The 26400-nt window shown below is 41.4% G+C and overlaps 2 protein-coding genes across 3 annotated transcripts in view; both read right to left on the bottom strand.

Annotated features, from left to right (window-relative positions):
- Nucleotides 1-26400, bottom strand: part of Lpcat2 (lysophosphatidylcholine acyltransferase 2) — a 63332-nt gene that overhangs the window by 5946 nt on the left and 30986 nt on the right. For both annotated transcript variants that reach the window (XM_031340859.1, XM_031340860.1), the window contains exons 10-12: nucleotides 24228-24353; nucleotides 22741-22894; nucleotides 3680-3778 (exon numbers count right to left, since the gene is read on the bottom strand). In XM_031340859.1, coding sequence (XP_031196719.1) covers nucleotides 3680-3778; nucleotides 22741-22894; nucleotides 24228-24353 — 379 coding nt within the window. The remainder of the gene's footprint in view (nucleotides 1-3679; nucleotides 3779-22740; nucleotides 22895-24227; nucleotides 24354-26400) is intronic.
- Nucleotides 10682-11732, bottom strand: Capns2 (calpain small subunit 2). The gene has a single exon (XM_031340861.1). It carries the CDS (start codon nucleotides 11604-11606, stop codon nucleotides 10863-10865), a length of 744 nt encoding a protein of 247 aa, XP_031196721.1. The 5' UTR covers nucleotides 11607-11732; the 3' UTR covers nucleotides 10682-10862.

Below are 26400 nucleotides of genomic sequence, written 5' to 3'. Positions count from 1 at the left end.
CTACAAGCAAGGAAACTAAGCGAGTCTACAGAATGAACAAGTCTGACAGAAGGGGTAGACTTTATAAGCAGGATTTGCAAAAACGGTTTGTAACAATGGGAGGGAGCCAAAGAGCTGACGTTTTTCCAGTTGGGTAACTGAGGAAAACAGCCATGAGGATTACTGCCAGATGAGCCCAAGAGTTGGACCTAGAAAATTAAATCTGAGTTAGAAGTGCCAAGAGTAAGAAAAAAATAAATCAGCTACAAGCTCAAGAGACTGATGAGGCTCCAGGTAGAGATCCAGCAAAGACTGGAAAGCACAGGTGTGTGCAGTGTATCTGGTGAGAAGAAACAGAGTAAAGGCACAGGCCTGAGTAGCCACCACTGAGATGTGTGGGCAGAAGAGGAAAGGAGACTTAGGAGCAGATAGACAAAGGTGTCTTCAAAGCTAACAGAGGGTTTTGATAACAGAAAACAGGACTTGACAGTGGTGACAGGCACCAGGTTACAAAGTCATGGGAACACCGAGAAGGACAAAATAGCTGCTAGATTAGGAATGAGAAGTTTCCAAGGGGGAGGTGGTAACGAGAATCAGAGGACAGACAAGCCACAGTCAGTGATCCAAGGGGTGTGGGCATCTCGGAGAGCTTACAGAATGGAGGGCGGGAGGCAGTGAACCAAGGCAGGCATGAATCAAGGTGGTTGCTATATTTATAGGTCGAAAAAAAAATCACTGGACTGGAGAGGTTAGAAGTCGGGCAGCGTTAAAAGAGTAAGGAAATGTTGGATAAAGAATAATCAAAATCCTCTCTGGGGTATTAAGAACTTTTAATTAGAACTCATTCTTTACAGGTGCTGATCAACAGTATTCTGTTCCCTTGTCATGTATTAATCCTTGATGCTCCCAATAGTACTGTGCCAAAGGGTGCCACCATCAGCCCTGTCCTGGACATGTGGCAGCTGAGGCTCAGGAGGTGGTTCTGCCCCAGGCCACATAGCATGCAAGAAGCAGAGCTAGCATTCAAACACTGGTGCTCAGTACAGAAATCCCTACTTTAGACCACAAGTTCGATCAGAGACATAGAAGAAAATGGCATTGGGAAGATCTGATAATCATGGAAGGAAGTATAAATGAATACTGAAAGTTGGTGAGTGAAAAAAAATCCATAGTTCAAAGTTGGGATTTGTTACCCCAAGGATGGGAAAACAGGCTTCTGGCCCATTTCCTGGGTTAAGCTTTAATTGGGTTGTGAGTGTGTGTGTGTGTGTGTGTGTGTGTGTGTGTGTGTGTGTGTGTGTGTGTGTATAGCCCATTTCCTATGTTAAGCTTTTAACTGGGAGGAGTGTGTGAAGGTGTAGACCACAGACTCCTTATGTATCTTTGACTTCAAACAGTAATGGCCAGACTCAGTAGCCCTGGCTCTCCACTGGCTCTAATTTTCCTCCAGCCTTCCAGCCTTTAATGACTCTCCCTAGCTACCTAACAGTCTAAAGGCTTGGCACAGTTGCTGGTCTCACTTCCCTATTTTATCTCTTTACGAGGTCCATCCCTCTTCTGTACTGACTCTTGGCCACAGCTAGCCTAGATCTTTCCCCTCCATGATTTCCATCCCTTACTAAGAACTCCCAATCATCTCTGCTGACTAATTTACAGATCTCTGATAAATCCCACTCTGGACCCTGGTAGAAAGCTTGACACCCAGTTTCCTTAGAGGAATTATATTTCCCATCTTATAAAACACCGTAATTAAACAATCCTGTATCTCTTATTAAGCCTGAGGCCCAAAATCTTTCAGATCACCCTGGATGTAAACTATGAACTGCTCACTCTAACTGTAGGGCTTCAGGAAGGGTATAAGACGTTCCTATAGTCAGGACCTCTGGGCTGGGCTGGATGAGCACATTCTCCTTGGCTTCTTCCTTGGCCTCATAACTACTAATAATTTTGACAATCAGCCAGAGTTGATCCCACTGCTTGCAACTAAAACCCTCTACTATTCTACCTGTATAGTCCCATATAAAGAGGAAATAAAAGATAGGAAGTTGGCTATAATGTGTGAACCTCAAAAGAGGATGTGACAGAGTTCTATATACTATCAAAGCATATTAACAACTGAAAAGGAAAAAAGTTAAAATATTCACAAAGCATATTAAAAGGCAGCTTAAGACAACCAGTGTATGCTTGGCATACTGGTCTGTACCTGTAATCTCAACACTCAAGGGACTGAGATAGAAGAAATCCAAGTATGAGGCAGCCTGGGCTACAGAGTGAGACCTTGCCTTAGTTAAAAATCTAGATAAATAAATACAGAGATAGATAAATAAAAAATCAATGTACAGCATGACTCTTGCTGTAGGAAAAAAATAAGCTAATTTTAGATGTAAGTTTTCCTTTCTTCCCTCCTCCTCCATCTTCAAACCAAGATCTAGGCTGGTCGAGATTTTTGTGACTTCTTTAAAAACAGTAATTACAATGATTAAGGTCCAATTTTTCTATTGGGTCTTTCATTGGCAAACCAAGGGTGACTATTTGCTTGGCTAAACATGTAATTACACATATGATCCCGAAACAGACAAAGATGTCTGGATTGGAGTAAGTTAGTTCTCTCTCTCTCTTTCTCTCTCTCTCTCTCTCTCTCTCTCTCTCTCTCTCTCTTTTGATGAGTAAGTCCAAAAGCTGAAGGTTTGAAACTTTGGAAAAGTGGCTATCCGCAGCATCACACCCATCTGCTGGGCTCCAGTCACTGGGATTCTTTTCATCCTGATCTCTCAGTTTAAAGTAATCTGCAAGAGAAAAGTGTTCACCCCAACAATGATAGCACACTTGGCTTCCCAAAGGGCCATCTCTGGTGCCTTAAAACATAAAAAAGGGGTCTTGAGCACAAAGTTTTTCTGGATAGTAGAGACAGAGAAAGGCTTGTAGGAGCCACAGTCGGATCTCTGTCTTAGAGAAAGCCAGGGACAGAGAGGAGGATGAGATGGGAGAGGTCACTGGCTTTCATGCTACACAGAAGCCGAGGCTTTGCTGTACAGTCAATGAACCCAGCTTGGCAAGACCAGTTGGGAGATGACCTCAGTTGAGAGATGGCCTCACAGAATTAGAACTCAAAGGAAAGGCCACAATGAAATGCTAGCAGGCGAAGCATCGCCACTCTCAAAAAGACACTTTGGCATCTAGTGTGTATGAGGGGCATGTGTAGCCTGCATCTTCACAATATACATTTTCCTCAAGCTTTGCTGGGAATGAGAGAGATTTTTTTTCTCCTAATTTAGATCCCTGCACTACACTGAAAATATACTGAATACTACAGTAAGATTGGCAGGATAGAAACTTGGGACATGTCTGATGATCAGAACTTTCTAGATGGATTAGGATGAGGGACAAGGAGTGGTATTTATTTGTAAGTCTTACTCCAGGCCTTCAAAAAAGAGCTGAAAAGAAGTAACATTAATTTGATAAATCACCTGTTCTTCAGTCTGGACGCTCCCACCTCAGCTGCTTCCATTTTTGTTCAAATGGATGCTCGTGCTTTCTTTATTCTCAGTAGCAATTGACTTAATCGCATTACCCTTCCAAACATGTCACCGCAGATCTATAAACTCGGGGGACAGATTCACTGATTTTCCCAAATAATGGAGTTAGAGTCAACACCTATTTGCAACGCCAACCGAGATGCGGTCAGTGGGCTTGGCAGTACCTTAAATGCCACCTGGATGATCTCTTCTGTGTTGGCAGGGTTGCACAAGACAGCCAGGCCGATCACATACTCTCGGAAGTCAATGCTGCCGTCATTATTCTGTGAAAAGATAGCAATCGGTTAGGAAGGCCACCTATGGAGTTAGCGTTAATCCCACCAAAAAGGCGAGGTACGAGCATGCTGTGTAGCACTGTAGCATCATGCACTGGGCCAACTGTGAAGAGAAGTTTCCTGAGAAGGACAGCAAGGGTCAGGCTACCCACTCCCAATTCAGGAGGCAGAAGATGCTACTTCCAATAATAACTATAAATACTTACCACTGAGGCCATGTCAAGTGACCCACTGACACTCAGTGTGGATTCCTAAGTTCAGAATGGCTTTGATGAGAACCCTTCGGGGAGGTGGGGACTAGGACTTTAATAAAGCTTTGGGTCCATGGTGGAAATGGTCCTGCCAAGATGGCCAGCATCAGAGGATCCCAAAAGGTCCTGGAAGGTTAATAAACAACAAACCCACAGAAAATGAAAGTGAAAGGAAAACAGGGAAAACTGAGGCATTAATCAAGCTGCATTACTTAGTTCTTCCTGGCTTAATGTGGAGTGAACCAGGAGTAACTGTGGCATACCAAACAACCCCTTGGGAATTTCTTGTCCCAGAAGGCTATACTTTGAAGCCAACGAAACCAAACATAACTAGCATGATACAATTCAGGAGGGGTGTCATGATGACAACAGAAAACAAAGGGTAGACGATTCTAACCCAAGCTGATACACACATTAACTATTAAGAGAATGAGAGCTTAAGATAAAGAGGAAGGAAAGAGCCAGGCTTGGTGGTACCCACTTTAATCCCAGTACTCAGGAGGCAGAGGCAAATGGAGCTCCATGAGTTGAGGCCAGCCTAGTCTACAAAGTGAGTTCTGGGCCAGCCTGGGCTACAAAGTGAAATCCTGTCTCAAATAAAGGAAGAAAAGAGAGGAGGAAGTAAGAGTAATTTCTGCTCTCTTGCTCTAATTGTCATCTCTGAGGTTTACAGCCTCTGTCTGCTAACCTAGATCTAGTCCTGGAAGCTTCTAGCCTCTGTCTAATCTTATCTAGGCTTACAATGTTTTTAGCTTCTAAGACTTCCTGCTGAAAAAAGCTCACCCTTTTTCGTACTTTCTGAACTCTTTTGGCTGAGTTTAACTCAGCTGTTCTAGCTCAAACTCCTGACTGATTCAATCTGGCTTCTTTCTGGGCCCCCCAGTGAATTGCTCTGCTTGGCCTCAAACTAACTCTGGCAATTTGTTTTAATCTTCTGGCTCCTTTTCATTCTCTGGCTCGTTCTGTCTTCACCTATGTTTAGCTTGCTCTCTGTCTGCAACTTGTCTCTGTAAAAAAAAAAAAAATCTCCCTGTAAAACTGTCTCCCTTTTTCTGAATGGCTCTGTACTAAGTAGCCTCTCTTTTCTCTCTGTTCTCATGAGAGTTGGGCATGTCCTATTCTGTCAAATCTTTCTCTGATTCCTTACTTTGTCTGACCCTTAATTAGACATCACTTTCAAACATATAGCTTCCTTCTACAAACTAACTTTACCTTCATTGTTTGGGATTAAAAGTGTGTACTCAGGGTGTCTGTATTCCAGCCAGAGGGATTAAAGATGTGTGCTAAGGCTGAGCTGCACCAAAACTCGAAACAGGTTTTTCCAGTAAACAAGACAATCTCTGGTTCATAGTCTAATCAAATATCCTGCAACAGGAGGAGAGGTAAGTCAGAATGTGAGGGAGGACTCGAGGAAGAGAGAACAGATGCAAGAGGAAATGGAAATAAGATGGAGGGGGAAAAAGAAGGTTGAAGAGGAGGAAGAAGGTATTCAAACATTATGAGGAGGATCCCAGGGTGGGAACCATTTGGCAATACAACCTCAAGTAATGAATTTCCTGATAAACTATGCACCAGTGACAACAAGGCCAGAGAGATCTTTAACTCATGGATTAACAACAATGGACACTTGTCACAGACATTCGTGCAGTCTTCAACTATACACAATCAGCAGATAAAATTAAAAGAGAGAATCTATAAAAGCACCCAAAATGTTGGGTGATTGTCAGCACATTTTCTAGGGAGGATTTCATCTGTTTCTCAATAGCCAAGCTCTCAAAAGGTCAAACCACTTTCCTCATATTACTTCATCTCACTGCAGGGTGGAAAGCAAAAGAAATAACTTAATTTCCCCTTCGCATTAGAAAAGACAGAAACATGGATTTTTGAGATTTCCCCCAAGTATTAGGGTTTATTTCTAAGAGAAAACCGAATGTCATTCAGCTTCTCTATTTGTCTAGAAACATCTGGAGAATAACTCATTTTTTAAAAATCAACCTTATTGCTGCATAAGCTATTGTCTAACTGATATCTTGTACACCAGGTAGTCACTGCCACAGTGAACATCTGTACGTCACTACCATATATATGTGCAAGAAGACAACGTTTAGGGATCACAAAATGCTTTTGTGCATCCATAGTTAGTTCTTTACATACAGTGCACAGCGGTTTAATGAGCCTTAGACGTTGAGGAGCTTCTTGAATCATAGCCAAGTTGCTCTACAAAGATAAGGTTCGAATGCATTTGACTCTTAGTGATCAATACAGAAGAAGTGCATGACCACTCCTCACCACACCATCGACCCAGGTGGAACCCCAGTGAAGCATCACAACTCTTTTTGCAGAAATGAAAATGTAACAGACCTTTCCTATAACCACTAGTCATGGAACAAGACAAAGTACTGGAGCTGACATTTTCATTCGTCTATGATGGCTAAGCATTCTTCAAAGGGCTTTTTTTTTTAATTGATATAATTACATTACACAAATTCTTGACTCACATGAAGAAGAATATGTAATTTTTCTTTCTAGTAATGTGAAGAAGGAAAAATCAAGATGGAAATCACTTGGAGAGATTATTTTATTTTGACGAATAATATACTACTGAGGCTCTTAATTCATGATAATAAAATTAAGAACTGGAAGAAACTGTAGAAACTACTAATGAAACCAAGACATGCATTTTATTCCAAGTTAATAAAGCCTACTATTTCTATAACTACAATAAAATTTAAGTAGTTTGAGCAGCAATCATTCAAACCCAAAAGTTTGATAAAGTATAATTTAAAAGGACAAAAAGTTATATAACAACATATATGCTTTTAATTTTCATATTTTGAATTGAATTTGTGACTTAAATTGTTCCATAAATCTATGTTGGTTTTCTTTTAAACTTTCCCAGGAAGAATTATAAATTTAATAGCACCTGGTCTTAAAATTTATTTCAAAGCTACGTTTAAATGAAGAAATAAACCTTTCAGTGGAAGGTTCTAGTCATTTCTCCATATCCTTTGCCAAGCAGAGCTGAAGAATAGTCCAGACTTGGCGCCAAGGAGTCACATGGAGGCATTGTAGAAAGAATCGTGGCCAAGCTTGAATAAGCTCCATCTGTGGCCTTCACCCTTTTCCTGGGGGTTAGTAGGCTCAAAAAGGCACAGAGTGTGGGAGGAGTCTCAGTGAGTCCAGTCACCCAGCACCTTCTCCTCACCTCTCTGGCTTCTAAAAGCCAGGAAAGGTCCTAGAAAAAGCAGTCAGCTATTAAGAGAACCTGCTTCCCTCACTGAGGACCCAGGTTTGATTTCCAGCACACTCATGGCAGCTCATAACTATTTGTAACTCCAGTCCAAGGGGATTGAATGCTCTATTCTGGCCTCTGCAGGCATGGTACATAGACAGTACATAGACACACACACACACACACACACACACACACACACACACACACACGAAAAACATTCATGCACATAAAAATAAAATCTTAGGAGGAAAAAACGGCCTGATTCTCAGGCCTCAGTTCTTCAGTTCTTCTGGGCTGTTTCAGAACTTACTTGATTTGTTTAACATAGGTTTATCTTTTTTTTTTTCCATTTAGAATCAGATTTTTTTAAAATAAGGTTTTTAGTCTTGCAACATTTAAGGATACAATTTTGAATATGTGTTATGAGGATTAATTACCAAGAACTTTTTTCTCTTTGTTGTGTTATAATACCTTTGTTGTGCTGATAACATCTTTGTGACTGAGAGATAACCAATGTTCTCAGAGTAACATGCAAAACATCCCCATAAAATATAATCCACTTGTCTGTAATAAGATACCACGTATGATGACACACTAGATTCCTGAGAAATACCTCAGTTATCCAAACAGTCAGGAAGTGTTCCAATTACCTGGCTATTCTGACTGAGAGTATATTTCTACCACCTTTTAAAGAATACTACCAATTTTCCTTGTAATTAAACTATCTCTGTACACTTAGTATTATGTATCAAATAGTAATTTATGACAATTTTCGAGATTAACTCATATCCAGTACAGGTTTGCTACACAGATGAAGCTTTGAAGTACTAAAATATATTCCTAGAGTGACCTTGGAGACGACGGTACAAATTAAGAATGTTTTTCTGGAAGTTTCTCACTCTCAAATATACAGCATACATTTTCTTTCTATGCTTTTATAGATTATAGAACTTAGCAGATACAATCAAGATACATTTATTTTCAAAGTTACACAAAGTTGCACACAGAAGTGCAAGTCATATAATTTACAAGTTCTTGCTTTTCTCTGTTTACTACCTTGATTGTATTCTTTAATATTCAGATAGGATCTCGGGTAACAGAGACTGGTCTAAAGCTCACTAACTTCATAGTCAAGGCTTGACTCCAACTCCTGATCTCAGGCCTTTGTTTCAAGTGGGAAGATCACAGACATGTGCTTCTGTGCCCAACAATATGGTACTTTTTTTTCTTTTTAAAGTTGCAAATTAATACATTCTCTAACCTTGAAAGTGTGGGTTTAAATGTTAAATATTTAATGAAAACTAAGAAACTCAGTCATTGTTTTAACTGTTGGTTCTATATAGTAACCAAAGATTTGTCTACTTGGGATAACATAGAGTTAGGACTGAATTTTCTAGTATCCACACTGGTGACTGGGGTTATTTACATAAATTATCTATGAATATGGAGGATAGTGGGAGAGAAACTTAGGTGGCTTCTGGGTGGTATATGGAGGACAGTGGGAGAGAAACTTAGGTGGCTTCTGGATGGTATGCGTGCACATGTTAGAGGAGGTTTTTGAAATTCCCTTAGCTGGAGGAATGAAGGAAATGCTTGATGCCACTTCTGGTTCGAACTGAGAGCCTCAAGTTTTATAAGACATTTATGATGAAAATTGGAGCAAAACCACAGTCTCTACCTTGTCCTTTCCACAAGCACAAGTAGATCAAATGAGAGCAATATTCCGAGTCCTGACAGACCTCTTGGCTGCTTGTTCCCTTTCCTGGCTACTCTCCTGCTCCCACACCTGATGTTTTCCTGGGTTTACTCTACCGTAGTGAGGCTGATATGAATGTGGGCTTGCTGGCAGCAGCTTCATGCTTATATACTCACAGTTAGTCTAAGCAGACTATCAGACCAAGGGAAATGACAAGGCCCTTGAAGAAAGCAGATGTGATGTTTGTGCTTGGCTCAGTTCAGAATTACGTGTGTGGTGGTATTTCACAAACGCTACATATGCTAGTGACAGTGCACACAGAGTCCAAATGCCAACCTCTCTCAGCCTCACTGGGGCTTTCTGGCAGGAGCTCTAGACCTCCTAAGAGGCCAGCTACATCATTCTGTTCCCATAGTTACATCTTTCTTTTAAATGAGTTAAAGGAGGAACAATAATTTAGTTTTGATCTCAGAAGGAGTCTCCAAAGTGGCCCCAGGATAGAAGGAATGAACTTAAACACAGGACAGTGCAAAGTACTGAAGGGCAGGGAACGGGGGAACAGAGGCTTGCAACAGAGCCTCTCTTGTGCAGTCTGCTCCAACATACAGGATTCCTGGGCTTTGCTTGCTCGGCTGAACCCAATAGCTTATACCAAAATAATCAAGCCAGGTTAAGGGCTCTGCAGCAGAAAGACATGGTTAACTCAGCCACAGGCTGGCAGGTTCTCTCTACTCTATTTCCCCTCTCCTGAGCAGAGGCAGCGCTGACTCTCCTCCTGCTGGGACAGATTTGAAAAACACTGGGAGACAGCCCTAATCTAAGGCGCTTAGGACTGTCAGCGTGGCAGCTCATTAGCATGACCTGAGGAGCTTTAGAGGGTTCTGAAGAGACTCACTTCATCTGGAGTGGGAGTCTAAAGGGTTCTCCCTGCAACACTTGATAGCAGCCAAGGCTTGAAACCTCAGCCGTAATAAAAGTCAGCGATACCTGCTGTCTGTGCAGCTTCATCGTCCACTTCACTGACTGCTAATTACGTGTTTTGTCTAGTTTTTTTTTTTTTTTTTTTTTTTCTTACCCTGCCTGTTGTTTCCAAAGATAAGCAGAAGAATTTTCCTTACTCAGAGGCAGGACAAGACAGGACAAGAGCTGGCTAACATCAGATGGGTGTGCCTGAGTTTGTATGAAGTAAACATAAGAATGATCATTTTGATATGGTAAGGTGACCAAAGATGCAGAGCAACAGGCACACCTTTGTATTCCTCGAGGTCCTCGACTCTTCACAAACACTCCGAGGGAGAACCGCTCTGTTTGTTTTACTGGAAATCAGAAGAAGGGCTGTAGACTCTTGGGCAGGTGCTTTATATTTTTTTATAGAATGATACCCCTGACACAAAATTGCTCAAGCTCATATTTTTAATCTATTCCTATACAGTAAAATAAGTTCTCTGGGAAGTGTACTTCTTCATAATATGTGGCTAAACGTGAAACCATCAGTAGAGAAGACTTCGTTTAGTCTTTCCCTCTCAGCTTCTGAAGAGCAAAATAATCTACCTCCTGACCCTTTCTTGACTTATTCCCAGATTGTAAGCAATGCAAATCCATTCACCCATACAGAACAACCCCTCAACGTCAACCAACACCTGCCCATCATACATACATGTCTCCATATGTCCTCTCAAAAAAACTGATCTACAAACCACTCAGAACACTTTATGTCCAAAACTAGTTTTAATTAAGCAGTGAAGCGTAGACTATGGTCAGGAATATGGCATTATAAAAGAGCCCACCAGGAAATGGTAGCTGGTGGGTGGGACCTGAGCTGTGGCTCAGATGGCAAGGCATCCTACAGTCCTGTCCTCCAGGGAGGGTCTCTACCTCTCTGCATCCATTTCAGGAATACATGGTCAGCTGCAGCCATTCTCGGATGGATACCTTAATCAGGCCATCCCTATCTCGGTCCAGAGTCTTGAAAGCTCGAAACATGGCATCCAGGCGAACCAGGCAGCTGATAAAGTTGTTAAAATCCATCCCGCCATCTTCGTCAGCATACCGACGGACAATCATTAGGTAAAGTTGTTCATTGAGCTGGAAGCCTGCTGCCTGCATGGCCCCGTGCAGCTGGGAGCTTCTGAGGAAGCCAGAATGGTCGCTGTCATACTGTTTGAAAACACACTGCCATTTCTTGATGTTGTTCCATAAGTACTTAAATTCCTCAAAGCCAAGTTTCCCTGTGGTGTCACTGTCCATGACAGACACAATGCTCCTGCAGGTGTCAAGGCTGAAGCCATCCGTCTTCAGCTCCTTATGCTTAGAAAGGACTTTGTTGAGAATATTCATCAGGTCAGTAGCACCCACCTCCATGTCGGGTCCAGCCAGCTGTGTAAATTGCTGCCGAAAACGCCGGACTTCCTCACTTTCTGAGGCCTCCACAGCAGTAAAATGTTGCTGTCGGGGAGGTGGCTCTGGGGTGTATTGAGCTGCAGCAGCCTCGCTGATAAAATTGACAATTCCTCCAATGATCCCCCCGATGTTGCCCCCGCCTGCTCTTGCCTGACCGCCTCCTCCAAGAAGGCCTCCAAGAGCCCCTCCAAGTCCCCGATCTGCACCTTCCAGGATCGCCTTTGCGAGAAACATGCTTGCCGGTTAGCGAGCAGGTGTGAATGCTGCTAAGATCCTGGAGATGGTTTAGCCAGAGCAGCAGCAGAGCCAGAGTAGGGCACATGTGGAAGAACTGGCTTTTCTGTACCAGTCTAAAAGGGTACCACACCCAAGAGGTGATGTTTCACCTCCAACCGAAGTTGCTGAGTCCCGTTGGGTCCTAGCACCTGCCACGTTTTCAACTGGCCTCGATGAAGTTATTTTTCCATTATCTCTAGAGAGTCCACATTAGAGTGCTACCTTAAATAGGAAATGTAGAACTATATATTTCTATGGCATTGCTTTCTTATTTTTATTAGCACCCAAAATAGGACATGAATTTTCCTCACAGGAGATAAGTAGCTCAAATCAACCTCTTACCAAGGAATAGTTATGGTAAGGGTAGAATTGAAGAATTCTTAGCCATTTGAAATGGATAATCCCATTCCTTTAGGAAGGTTTCCAGGACGTAATTCTTAAGAAAAACTTGGAAGAGGGTCTTCTTCCATCAGTGTCTCTGGATGCTACCCTGAGAAGTCCCGAGTCTGGAGGTCTTCTCTGTAATCAATACTTTGGGCATCCTTCTGAGGCTGGCACTTATAGAAAGCATAGTCTATATGCATATGTCTCTATAGATCCCCCAGCGCTAGAGTCACAGGCAGCCGTGAGCGGCTGCTGTGGGTGTTGTAAGAGAATCCATCCTATGCAGAACACACTTTTACCACTGAGCCATTTCTCCAGCCTTAGGTATTAATCTTATTTAAAGGTTTGAAGGAATTCACCAGCACAGTCATACAGTCTTGGGCCTTTGTTTGTAAAGAAGTTACAGACTTAGGTCCAAACTTTTATTTTTGGGGCTGGAGAGATGGCTCAGCAGTTAAGAGCATGTATTGCTCTTGCAGAGAACTAAGTTTTGTTCCCGGCACCCATATCAGGTGACTCATAATCTCTGTTAACTCTAGCTTCAGGGGATCTGATCCTCCTTTCTGGCCCCTGTAGGCACATAAACACACACACACACACACACACACTCACACATACACACTCACACACACACACACACACACACACACTCTCACATACATACAGACTTACAAATCAAATCAAATCTTTTTTTAATAAAAAAGCTTTTTATTTTTTTATTTATTTATTTTTAATAAAAAAGGTTCATTGGGTCATTAAAAGAAAAAGGACCTTAGGTCTTTATAGGCCTTTCTGAGTCTTCATCATTCAGTCATGGTAGGCTGCATATTTTTAAGAATTCTCCACTATTGCCTAAGTTATCCAGGTGGGCAGTGTATGGTTGCTCGTAAACTATCTTTGCTTACCTTTGTAAGTTGCTATCTTTGTAAGTTATAGTTTATAGTTATAGTTTATAGGTTATAGTTCTTCTACCATTCCCACTAGTCTACCTGGCTTCCTTACCTGTCTTTCTTCAACGAGACATTTGTGAGATTTGGGCACAGAGTTTTAACCAGCATTCTCGAAGTCAGTGTGTGATGGGTTGGCCTCAGACAACCCTCTGAGAGATCCTACCTCCGATATGCTGCATTCTAATCCAAGTCCTCTGTGGAGCTGTGAAAGTTCCATTGGTAAGCTCAGAGAAAAACAGCAAGGGCTGAATGGTTACATTATCATATTGTGTAAGGACTGGGAAGATTGCCGAGTTAGTAAAGTGTTTGTGAACACAGGGAGCTTGCCTTAGACCCTAGACGTTGTGTAAAAAGCCAAGTGCCACAGCACATCTCTGTAACACAGCTCTGGGGAGGTGGCAACAATAGAATCCTTCAGCTTGCTGGCCAAGCAGTCTGGCCAAATCAGTGAGTTTCATTGTCTCAAAAAGTAGAGAGTAATTGAGTAAGACATCAACATCAACCTCTGACCTTTCCAAGTACATGTGTTTACGTGTGCACACACATGCCCATGCGTGAGCACATATACACACACATACACATACACACACATGCACACACTCAAATATACATACATACACATATTCACATACACACACATACACACACTTACACACACACACTAACATCAACCTCTGGCTTCTACATGTGCATACACACACACACACATTCACACATACATGATAATTTATTACATGTTCTTGAAGGAAGATTTCTATTTCAAAACTGAAAAATGACAATAAGATTACCTCCCTGCCTGCTTCCCAATGATTTGATCTAACTTCTTACATGTTAGGACATGGACTAGGTAGTTAGGATACAAAGGTAAATAAAACAGAACTGCTGTGCTCCAAACCAAGAAGGTCATAAGGACTGACCATAAGTATAACCTTGTGTCCATTTGTATATTTCTATTGTTAATACTAAACCATTATAGTTTCATAGATCATAATTTGGTGTTAAGGTTTCATAAAAGTCCCCCAGAAGACATAAAAAACATATTCCAGAAAGAGAAAAACTCAGAAAAGTTGGCACTACTCCAGATCATGCAGGTAATGTGTTTTATACTGCATTACCAAGCTAGCATAGTTGCCAAAGGAGAGTGATGAATTCTGCTGAGTCTAAAGAAAGGGAGCATCTACTGCAGAAAGATAATGCATACGCCTGGCTACAAGTGGTCGCTCTCCAAGTGTGCAATGATACACGAGGACAGTGCAGCAGAAGCACAGGGGAGCCAGGGGATGCTCCAGAGGCAGCGAACAGCACAGTGCGATCAGAGTCAGTTCACAGGAGTGAAAACGCTGAGAGAGCAATGAATCAGAATTAGACTGGAAGGGATTCTAGACTGCTGTGTAACACGGTCCACCCTGTGGGTTCCTACAGAGCCACCCATAGCTCAAAGTCAAGTCAAAGGAGAACAGAGGCAGAATCGCCGTGGGACTGTACAATTCTACAACAACAAATGGGCTGGCTACCGAGAAGAGAATGGAGGGACTGTACAATTCTACAACAATGAATGGGCTGGCTATCGAGAAGAGAATGGTAGGTAGAGACTCTCAAGCTCTTCCTCACAGCTGACAATCACTGCATAGCCCAAGAGGGCCTTGAGATTGCAATGCTCCTGCTTCAGCTCTGGAATGCTGGGATTACAGGTATATGCCACCAAACCCAACTAACTTTCTTTCTTTCTTTGATCATGGGCACAATGTCCTCAATGTCCTGTCTCTCTTGGCCATACCCAATGACTGGCATTATTTCTCACAGGCACAATGAAATTGCTCTATGAACACCAAAAGACAAAGTGTAGTCCTTAGCTGTGTAAGGAGAAGTACCCAGAGAACACTACTTTCCTTTTAAGAGATTCCCAGGGCTCACTGTGTCTCACACTGACTTAATTCCATTCACAGAAGCCTCTTTAAGAGAAAGGGTCTTTAAGAGAAATGGGCTTTGTTTTGTATGATTTTCTAAAAATTATTTGTATTTTATTTTACATGTATGGGTGTTTTATCTGCATGTATGCTTTTGTACCTCATGCATGCTGAGCTCATGGAGACCAGAAGTGGTCAGATCTCCTGGCACTGAAGTTATAGTTGCCTGCCACCCTGTGGATTCTGGGACTCGAACCTGGGTCCCCTGGAAGAGCAGCCAGTACGCTTAACCATTGAGGCATCTTTCTAGGTATTTTTTAATGCTGCAAAGTAACTTGAAAGCACTTAGTATCATATACTACGTGCCTCATCTGATACATTGTTTTATTATTTTGCTATGTTTTAAATTCCTCTCATTTCTTTGCTGTAATGAAAGAGGATACCTGGTTAACAGTTTATTATAAATCATGATAGCTAAAATGCTGTTATTAGATGAGTAAGTCTTTTCTTCGCTGGACCATTAAATCCTCTATGGTTATTTACTAGAGCATTTATAACAACCTGAATCCAGGAGGAAACACCGTAGCTGAAGCCTACAGGGAAAGGATAACAGGTCACACCTAATGGAATATGTCCCAATCTGGGGTGGAGGAGGAAGAGTTACTAACGTAAGAGACAGACAATGATACATGAACACCGTTAGCAATATTATTTCCATTTGTACAAAGTGTAAAAACAACTTGAATATCTACCAACTGCTGAATGAATATTTGCTATAAAGAAATACTATAAACAACATGAATTAATCACTGATGCACACTAACTGGATACATCTCAAAGCATGTGAACTAAAGCCAGACACAGGGAACTAGGCATCATGACATTTGAATTATGTGAAATGTCCAGAAAGGCATGAAGCAGATTAATGGCAGCCTGGGTTCTAGAAGGGAAGGCATAGAATAAAGAATTACACAATGAATGACAGAAGGAATCACATGAGGCTGAGTGAAGTGTGCTAAAACCAGTTGATGGTGATGGCTGCCTAATCTTGTAAATCAATTGAGGGGAAACTGGAGTGACTTGTGTTCTTGAAATAAGTGAATTAACATCATTTGTAAATCCACAGGAACAGTTTACAGCAGAAAGGCCACAAATACTTTTAGTCTCTGTGGTGCAATTAGCCAGCTCTGTGGCCATGAGGTAGAACTTCCTCTCTTGGCTAGCAGCTTACAGCAAAATGAAGAGGATGGGAAATTAATTTGATAGCAAAGGTATCAGGTCCTATAGTTGAATTCATTTGGATTTTCATGTGGCATGTAACAGCAGCATCATTCCTGAGTTCAGTTTCTTGTGGTAACTACACCTCATTATGACACACACACACACACACACACACACACACACACACACACCTACCTTGAACCTGGTTCTATTGATGTGAAAGACATATTACATCTCATTATTCCTAACCCTATGTCTATACATTGACTCATTTTCAAAAGTATTCCTAACTACAACCTACTAGGTGCATTACATCTCTAGGTAGGATTTAAACATCACAGAGAGGGACAGCCTACACTAACTGAGGGCTCCCAGCCGCCATCTAAGGTCTTTCTGGCAGGCGTGGCTTTCGCTCCTGCAACATGATGTGGAGCAGACATTCTGAATTTGACAATCCTGTGTAATCAGAATGCCATGCTGGGTAAAATCAAAAAGCCTTTCTGGAGTCCATGGAAACTGTATCAGACTGTCCCTTATGCTGGACTCTCACCCTTTCCAGAGTGGGGATGAAATGGGTAGAACACAGCCTTTTCTTTGCAAAGCCTGTTTTACTTCCCTCTGCACACACAGGAGGCCAAACCGCCCACTTGCTGCAGTGAGGAAGTATAGAAGGTTGCAGCCCCTTTCTGTTCCAGATACTAACCTCCCAGATACCCACGAACTACGAAGATAAAGAATATAATTCTTACACGTAGATACATATTTATAGATGGAATGAGAGGGCTAAATCAGCCTAAGAACTAGAAGGAAATATTCAGACACACAGAACTGCCAAACTTTCAAGACAATTGAGTAGAAAAATTCACTTACCCCACCCAGAAGTTTTAGCCTTTTTCTTCTAGTGATGCCATGTAAATTATGAAGTGAGTTTCCTAGAGCAAAGACTGGATAGATGGACTTGAACTCAAGATGAGCTCTTCTCCCAGGAACTATCCAATACTTTATTATTGACTCAAAACTGACATGGAAATTAAAAACATGGTAATGTCCTCATCTCTCCACAGCCAATTAAGGTGCCGACTAAGTGTTCAAACTTTCATCAGGAGTGAGATCCCTGTATGATAGCACTTTGCCTCTAACAGCAAGAGTTATAAGCCAGAATGTTTGTTATTATTGGCACACAAAACTTATACTTGGACTCATAAGAAGAACAGGGCAGACAGGAAGAGCCTGGGATAAAGAAACACATTCATTCTGCAGAAAGGAAACAATAATAAAAGACCTACAGAACTTTACAATAGCCACAAAGTCCGGGTTGCCAGAGTTCTCAAGTATACACAGTCCCTTCCTGTGTAAGACTCAAGCAAACAAGTATACTGCTACCAGAAGAACTCTGTACTAAACAGCAGAAATGGAATATGACACTTGCAATTTTTTTTAAAAGACGGAAAACAGTAACCATCTAAGACTGACTAGTCATTGGTCTGTGAGGAGAACAGTATTGGTTAATTAGATTCTGAGCTCATGTCAGACTATACCCAAGGGACTAGAAATCAAGTTCTCATTCTTTTCCTTGTGTCCGTGAAAATGGTTGATATACTCCTACTTCACACCAGGGGAAGAGGACTGGAGGGAAGGCTCAGAGGTTAAGAGCACTGGCTGCTCTTCTAGAGGACCCTGGTTTAATTCCTAGCACCCACAAGGTGGTTCATAGCTCTTGTTCCAGGGGATCTGATGCCCTCTTCTGGCCTCTGGGTACATGCAATATACAAGTGGGACAAGGACATACATGCAAGCAAAACACCCTTACATATAAAATGAAAGGAAGGAGGGAGGGAGAAGGGAGAGAGAGAAGGAGGGTAGGAGGGACAAAAGGAGGGAGGGAGGGAAGGAGGGAGGGGAAGAAGGAGGGAAGGAGAGAGGGGAGAGAAGAAAGGAAGGAAGGAGGGAAGAACAAAAGAAGGAAGGAAGGAAGGGAGAAAGGAAGGAAGGAAGGAAGGAAGGAAGGAAGGAAGGAAGGAAGGAAGGAATTTAAACTCTACAAGGAGATTAATAAGAGGGGCATGTAAAGGATGAAGTAAACACTGTTGTTATGGTCCTGGCAAGACACTGTTGTCACTATAGAAATGTCTGCCCATAACTGTTCCTGATTTAGGTGGCATTAAAATTCCTTCAAATGTGCTGGCAAATAATTTAGCACTTAATTTGAATTATTACTATAAACCATTATCTCTGACTTATCTGAACATTCAACAAATTTCCCACTTAGTCTTTGATATGAAGGATTCAGTAAATATTTTTAGGTGTAAACAAGTGAAATTAAACCCAAAGACAAAAAGAGTCCTTTGCTTTTGTCACTCACAGACACAGGATCTTGCCAAAAGAAATTAATTCCCAACTAGTAAACAATGGCTTGTCACATTTGGAACCTTTATGTTGTCTACAATCAAATATCCGAGTATTGAGTTGAACATACAAGTAATAGCATTTTTAAGGCAAATTGGTAGAAATAATTATGCAGCTTTGGTGGACTAGTTGAGAATGGAGCTGGGAGGAAAGAGTAAAGCAATAGAGTCAGGTTTCTCCACCTCTCAAATCTTAACAAATGCATGGGGCTTAGGGAACACAGAGAAAGGAAAAGAGAGAAAGTGCCCATAGAGAGTTGTGGGCGTTTTCATACAAGAATGCACAGCTCCTATAAGATCAATAGGAACACCCAGCCCCCACTAAGCTCTGAAATTACTCCAGCAACTCCTGAGAGCAATAGACCTGAAGTTGTTGCATCTCCTTGCTCTCCTAATGAACAGTTCCAGCCCAATCCTCTCACGAGACCAAGGAAACAGGTCTGGCATGTGTGAGTGTGTGCACAAGGTGTGGCAGCGATTACATAACTCAGTACTTAACAAAGAAAATCTTCACAGGCACAGACATGCAGCTGCATGAAAAACATAGGAGAAGGGTGGAGACAGATGGGGGTGAGCAGATGGACAGATGGACAGAGGCTGTTTAGTACATTAGTCACTAATTTTCTGCACTATTTTCTTTTCCAATATGTGGCAGGCAGAAGACCAGCACCTGGAAGGCCAAGTACAGGGAAGAAATATGTATAGCTACAAAGGTGAGTGAAATGTGTTTCTATGAATTCCTTCCCCAGCTCTGGGATAGCAACAGCTGGACCTGTGCTATTTCTGATTTAGTCTGTAGCTCCCTGTACACATACCATCTACCAGATGCACCCTGGCCCAGCCTTTCCTGTCTTTGCCTCTTCTTTCAAGACTTCTGTATAGGAAAACAGAATATTCTGTATATTTTTTTAGGGAATACAAATTTAAAAGTCCTCTTCTCATAGCATTGCTGTGCATGAGCCTAAAGGCATGTAGCTCATCACTACATGGATGTTTCATCATGTCCATTTTAATTCTGGATGTGGCTCAAATTATGGGACCTACCATAATTTTCCTTTAATTTTTGGTATAGAATTGAGATCATCCTATGTAAACTAACATTTTGAATTATTTTTTTACTAAACTGTGTCATGAACTTACAGATTTCCAAAATCACTCATGTCCTAATGAGTTTTTGCGAATAATTAAATTTATTTTCTAAAAGTAAGACAAATAAAAATAAGAGCAGATCAGAAATCAGTGTCTGCAGCACCAAGAAAGACCGAGAGGAGGAGGGTGGGAATGTTTCACAAAGCAAAGGCAGGCAGGCTAACCAGGAAACTTTCACGTTACACTGTTCAGTCAGGGTAAACAATACAAGCGCACATGCAGAATCCACGAACAGGTAAGGTCAAATCAAACGCATACACTACTTAAGGAGCCAAGGAGGAAAAACTTGTGTTTGCATTAGTAACACTGTGTATTCCACACCACAGAACAAAACCAACACCAATACTTATAAAACAGGCAAAAAAAGAATAAACATAAAACCTATTGAAACAGTCCATGGAGAAAGGTAGTTGGTAAAATGGGCTACAGTTCTCACTGGTATCACTGTGCCTAGAGCCAACTGTCTTCTCTCAGTCAGAGTGACTCAATCTGTCTGACTGGCAATTATTATAAGCCCCGTGTTTAGCTCCCTTTCTCACTCCTGAATCTTCCTGTACTTAAATGTGATATAGAAACGCCTCTGTTGACAGGTGTCACCAATCAGAAGCTGGAACATTCCTGAAACTGCCAGCTAAGGTAGTTTGACATCTGAAGCACAAAGCAAGTTCTACAAATACTACTTAATGCTGATGAGGAGGTTCTGAAGATGTTAAACGTGTGCTGCAATGGCCCCCATTTGTCCTTGTTTCCTCATCTCCTTTCTTTGTTTGGATGTCCATGCTGCCATATCCCTTTCTGTCAACATGGTGACTAGAGAAACTTCACTGGAAATCACTTGTGTGGGTTTTGAGGCCTAATGCAAGAAAGTTGGTATAGAAATGTCAAAGAGCTTCAGAGCTTGTGAGAGTGGCCAACCAATGACTGGTCTAATGTGAGGCCCATTCCATGAGAGGGAGCCCGAGCCCCAAGACAGGCACACACACACACACACACACACACACACACACACACACACACACACACGTCTATAAAATGATTCCTAACAATATCCTGGTATGCTGATGAGAACAGATGCAGAGAGCCACACCCAAACATTAAGTGACTCGGGGAACCCCACAGAAGAGAGCGAGAAATGATTGTAGGAACTGGAAGGGTCAAAGACAGCAGGAAACTATGGCCGATAGAATCAACTAAGCAGGGCTCACAGAGGCTCACAGAGGCTGAAGCGGCAACCATGGAGCCTGCATGGGTCTGCGCTAGGACCCTACATACACTTGGTGGTTGTTTAGTCTGGGGTTTTGTGGGACCCCTAGTAGTGGGAGACTTGGTGTCTCTGACTCCTTCGCTTACTCTTGTGACCTTGACCTCCTACTGGGTTTCTTAATCCAGCCTTGATATGAGGGTTTGTTCCTAGTCTTGTTGTATTCTGTCATGCTTTGTTTAGTTGATGTTACCGGAAGGCCTGCTCTTTTCAGAAGAGAAAGGGAGTAGAAGGAGCAGATCTTGGAAAGAAGGGAGTGAGCCTCAAGTGGGGGGTAGGAGGATGCAGCTGGGAAGAGGGGAGTGAGCAATGAGTCAGGAATAGGAGGATGCAGCTGGGGGCTTATGATAAGAGAAATGAATAAGTTTTAAAAAGTAACAGAACAAAAACAGTGGCTATAAAGTGAAAAGCACCTCTAATTTGCATACTTACATCTAATAAATTTTTCTTCCTCACCATAAATCACCATTGTGCTTTAAGCACACCATGGCATTAATATGCTATTTCATGTAAGAGGGCATGCTATTTGAATATTGTAGCAAGCATAGAAAGAGATGCATAGGAACTACCTACAGAAAAATGGTGGGTGATCGACCTATATCATGTTAAAGACTAGTTGATTCTACAAGATCATAAAACAAACCGCTAGAAAGATGACCATGCTGGAGAAGTGGGGAGGAGAGAGAGCTAGGGGTCGGGAAGCTTGCTCTATCTGTCATCGGCATGATTTCGTTGAAATACATCTTTTTGATAGATAACTGAGGATTCTAGAATTGAGCAGAGGGAGGAAGCACCCTTTAAGCTCTCTCCCAACTGAACTACAAAAGAACAAACTACCTGTAAACAAATGAGGGTTGGTGAGACAACTTAAAATCCAGAGAACAATCAGTATGGGTGTGAACCACGGAGGCCTGAAGTAGAAGGCCATGTTTAAAACGCCCCAATGGGACACCACAAATCCTCCTCAATTGAGAAATAATGGGAATGACTTATTAATACAGTCAACACAACAGCTGAATTAGGACTTTAATTCTATACAAATCCATTTATATGGCAGCTTGAATACTCATAATGAGTGGGATGGACCAAAGATTAATGATTAAAAGGGATTAAAGATGGAGGCAGGCTTAACTACAAATGAATAGTTACAAGAGAATTATAGTATTTGTTTATTTCTAGACTATCCTATTTAAGACTAGTCTGTCTTAAATGCTACAGTCTTCTACACATATGTTAACTCAGAGCTACAGGCAAAAGAGTTCATACTAATACTTCATCTACTAAAATAAATTTTTAAAGGAAAATTTGAAATCTTAATTTCTTTTTCTCCTGAAGAAACTTGATTGGCCAGTCGGTTAACTCATTGCACATGCTGACATTTTAGGGTGGTAGAGAGGTCATTTGAATGCTGTCAGGCAATTTCATATAAAAATAAAGCCCATTTGGTATTCATGTATTTTGAGGGCAGTCTAGAAATGTTCAGGACAGTACACTACCATCCAGGTCGCCAATGTACCAATTCTACATACCTTTAAAAAGTCTTCCCAACTACACAGACATTTCCAATGCTACACTGCAGGTGTGACTCTACAGTCAGTTTTTACTGATGAGCAGACACCTAAATTAATCTGCACTACTTGATGTTGCACTATATGTATTCACAACTGTATTTATTATCCCTACTAAGGGGAAAATCTATTCATGATATTAAATTACATCAGTTCTTCTCACACTGATCTGTTAAGCTTGACAGCATCTGCCTTGCATTCTGTAGGGACTGGCCGAATAAAATGTTAAAGATAAATCTTAACATACCCTGTCAAAGAGTGCAAAAAGTTGTCTCAGGACATCGGAAACAGGTAGCTTCAAGTATTCTGCAAACTCCTCGATTCCAATTCTGCCGCCTTTGGAGGCACTTGCGATAGATGCATATTCATCCAAGTGCTTCCGGATGCCATCCCAGTCTAATCTAGATAAAGAATTGTAAGTGCTCATTATTAGTTCTGAGTCACATAGACCATTAATGAGTGTTATTTTTATCAATTTGTGGAAGGGAAAATATTTTACATTAAATTTAAAACAGAAGTGAATAAGCATTTGAGAGGACATACCTAACACACATGCAAGCATTTAATTTTTAAGTCTGTCAGTATAAGTGACAAAAAAAAAAACCAAAAAAACAAAACAAAAAACCAAACCAAATATTGGGAAGAAAGAAAGGGCACTAAGAGCAAAGTGGGGAAAAGGAAGTGATCCATAAATTTTAACCTAACATTAGCTGGAATCTCAACCGTTGCTTATTGAGTTGTTATGATTATAAGTATTTCTTTCAAAAAACTTTCAGGCTCATAGTTCATAGTTCACAAAATGGTACAACAGGGTGATTCACTAAGCTATACACACTTCTTCTGTTATCAGCTATTAAATATGACACTAATAAGATATTGCAGTCAATAAATTCTATAAATTCCTAGTAAAGATAAGAATAGAATAAACTCTAATTAAAGAGGTATGCGAGGGTCACACCTTTTACACCGAATAGCTAAATTACTTATACCAAATGATTCAAATTAGATCACAAACAGACAAGGGGAAGTTTTTATTCCCCTAGCAATAACAACAACAACAACAATAACAACAAGAGTATGTGAAGGCAAGAAGGCTATTGCCCACATGAGCCATCAGGAAAAGGTGATTTGGCATCAAGTCTGCTGACCTGAATTTAATCTCTGTCCTGGAAATCATGGTAGAAAGAGACAATTGAGTTTGCAAGTTGTCTTCTGACCTCTACACATGGATTGTGGCATGAATGTGTATGCCACACACCTTTTTAAAAAGCAGACGTAGGGCAGGTATTTTAAGTGATCGAGTTGTCTGGGTCAGTTTTTCCCATGTGGCGTTCTGAGCAGTGCACACCAGTGCCATCCATGGTATAGTCTGCACTCACCAGCTGCTCTGGGGCACCAGCATGATCTATATGTACATACATATGGATAACTCTTGCTTCTTACCATGAGCAGCTCATGCAGACACCACTGTGTCAATTATGCTTGATAAAAAAAAAAAAAAAAAAAAAAACAAAAAAAAAAAAAAAAAAAAAAAAAAAAAAAAAAAAAAAGACTTAAAAAAAATAGAAGATAAATTCACCATTCTGGCTTTCCGGCTAAGCACCCCATAGAAGTAGAGCTACCCACGCCCCCAATAGAACTAGAACTGAACAATGATAAAGTAAGAAAAAACAGAGATGGGATTTCCCACTTTTGAACATTTCTGAGGGTTTAGGGATTTAAAAATGCACTTACTGCAGTTTCCGGCTAATCTTAGTAAATTCTACCAGCCCGGCCTCCATAGGCAATGTGAGCTGCCCAGCTGAGATCATCAGTCTGCAGTCTTCGTAGGTGTGATCCGTTACTGGTATGTCCAAAGCTCTACAGGCAGTAAGGAAAAAAAAAAAACCATTCAATGAAACGCTCATGGTTTTCCACTACTCCTGAGCTGGTGAGCAGGCCATGGTGCCCAGAAAGGAGTGAGTGAGCCCTCAGATTCTCCTCTTCTGTTTTTCTACTTGCCCACTGAAGTTCCTTCTGTCTGTCTATAGAGCTGAAAATTTGTATTTGGTGTTCTAAACAGAAAGGCAACACATTATTAGTAGTATATTAGTAGTAGTGTAGGGTCTGTTAACAGGAAATGCAGGCTGAGTCCCACACTGTCACTCACTTGTCATATGAATTTGGGGAAACTGCTCAGTAACAGGGTCTGTTGCCTTCCCCACCTCAGGATTGCTGTGAGCACAACGCTAGATAATGTGACTTTAGGGCCTACAAGACACTTGGTGGGGAGAGCAAGCGCTGTGCCCATCTCTGCTTTCTGCCTTTTATGTTGTAACACAGGTCTCAGCATGCACTCGAGGCTCAGCCTCCTGGGAGCTGCCACGAGCCGGCACGGGCACATTTTCAGGTGCTTTTATTGCCTACTTTCCCACTTAACTCTCATTAGAATAAAAACTCTGTGGAAGATAAAGCAGTAATTTTACTATCCATTTTATATATGAGGACAAGGAGCTCAGGGGCGGAGTGACCAGTTCTCTTCCTCTTCCTGAGAAGCCATCACTTACCCCAATTACGATGCAGGAAAAGAGCTGATTTTGAATAAATCTCTTCTTCACTTTTAGGTATACTTTGGGAAACCAAGAAACATGGCACAAACTCTTTCTAGTTCTAATATTTATTTCCTTGTTTTTAAACATCAACCAGCATATAGTTACAAAATTTGCTTTAACATTGTGGGGAAAAAAATCAAAACAAAATTTGTAGCTGGTTTAGAAACTAAATGAAATGAGCACACCCAAGTATTCTCAATAGCAAAAATGTTTCCGTAAATATTTATCCTATTTGGAACACAAATTTTATTTTGGTGTGAAGTAACGCATTTGTGTTTATGGGGAAGGGATACAAAATCTGGCCTTAGTTAGGATTTCTATTGTTGGGATAGAACATCATGAACAAAACTTGGGGAAGAAAGGGTTTATTTCATTTATATTTCCAGGAAACAGTGTGTCACTGAAGGAAGTCAGGACAGAAACTCAAGCAAGACAGGAACCTGAAGGCAGGAGCTGATGCAAATACTACAGAGGGTGCTGCTTACTGGCTTGCTCCTCCTGGCTTGCTCAGCCTGTTTTCTTACAGCTCCCAGGACCACCAACCCAGAGGTAACACCAGCCACTGTGGGCTGAACCCTCCCACATCAATCTGTAATTAAGAAAATTCGCTACAAACTACGGAATGCTGCAAGGGGGGCAAACAGACTTCCCCAGGGAAGAACACACCAACTGGTTCACCATCACCAAAGAGCCAGCCCTGAAAACGCACATACAAATAACATTATAAAGACCGAGTATCTGCATTATGTCTGTACATACACACACATGTATGCACACATGCATATGCATATGCGTGTGCACACACACACACACACACACACACACACACACCCCAAAAATCAATGAAAGGAGAAGCCATGAATAAAAAAGAAAGGAAGGAAGGAAGGAAGGAAGGAAAGAAGGAAGGAAGAAAGGTTATATGGGAGGGTCTGGAGGGAGGAATGTAAAGGAGGAGATTATGAGATATTAAAATCTCAAAAAATAAAAGAAATAATATTTTTAACAAATCCTCCCACCAAGTCCAATTAAATAGTCATGGGTTTTGTGTTTGTTTTTCCCTTTTTCTTTTGATCCCAACAACATATATCATGAACATACCAAGAAGGAGGTGCCTAGTTCTCGTCAAATGGTCTAAGTCACACTGGCTATGCAGGGTCTGAGTTGAGTTTTTGTCAAGTGGGGGAAGGGGCTGTTGCAGTGGGGTAGTTTTTCTAAATAGAATATAGATGCTGCATACCTCTCCATTGAGCCCTAATTGTGCATGCATTTGTGATTAAAAATGTGAAGGAAGTAAAGCAAGCAGCAAGTGCTAATGG

The sequence above is a fragment of the Mastomys coucha genome, unplaced genomic scaffold (assembly GCF_008632895.1).
Source record: "Mastomys coucha isolate ucsf_1 unplaced genomic scaffold, UCSF_Mcou_1 pScaffold22, whole genome shotgun sequence".
Lineage (NCBI taxonomy): Eukaryota > Metazoa > Chordata > Mammalia > Rodentia > Muridae > Mastomys > Mastomys coucha.
The sequence above is the reverse complement of the archived record's forward strand: the minus strand, read 5'-3'. Positions and strand labels throughout refer to the sequence as shown.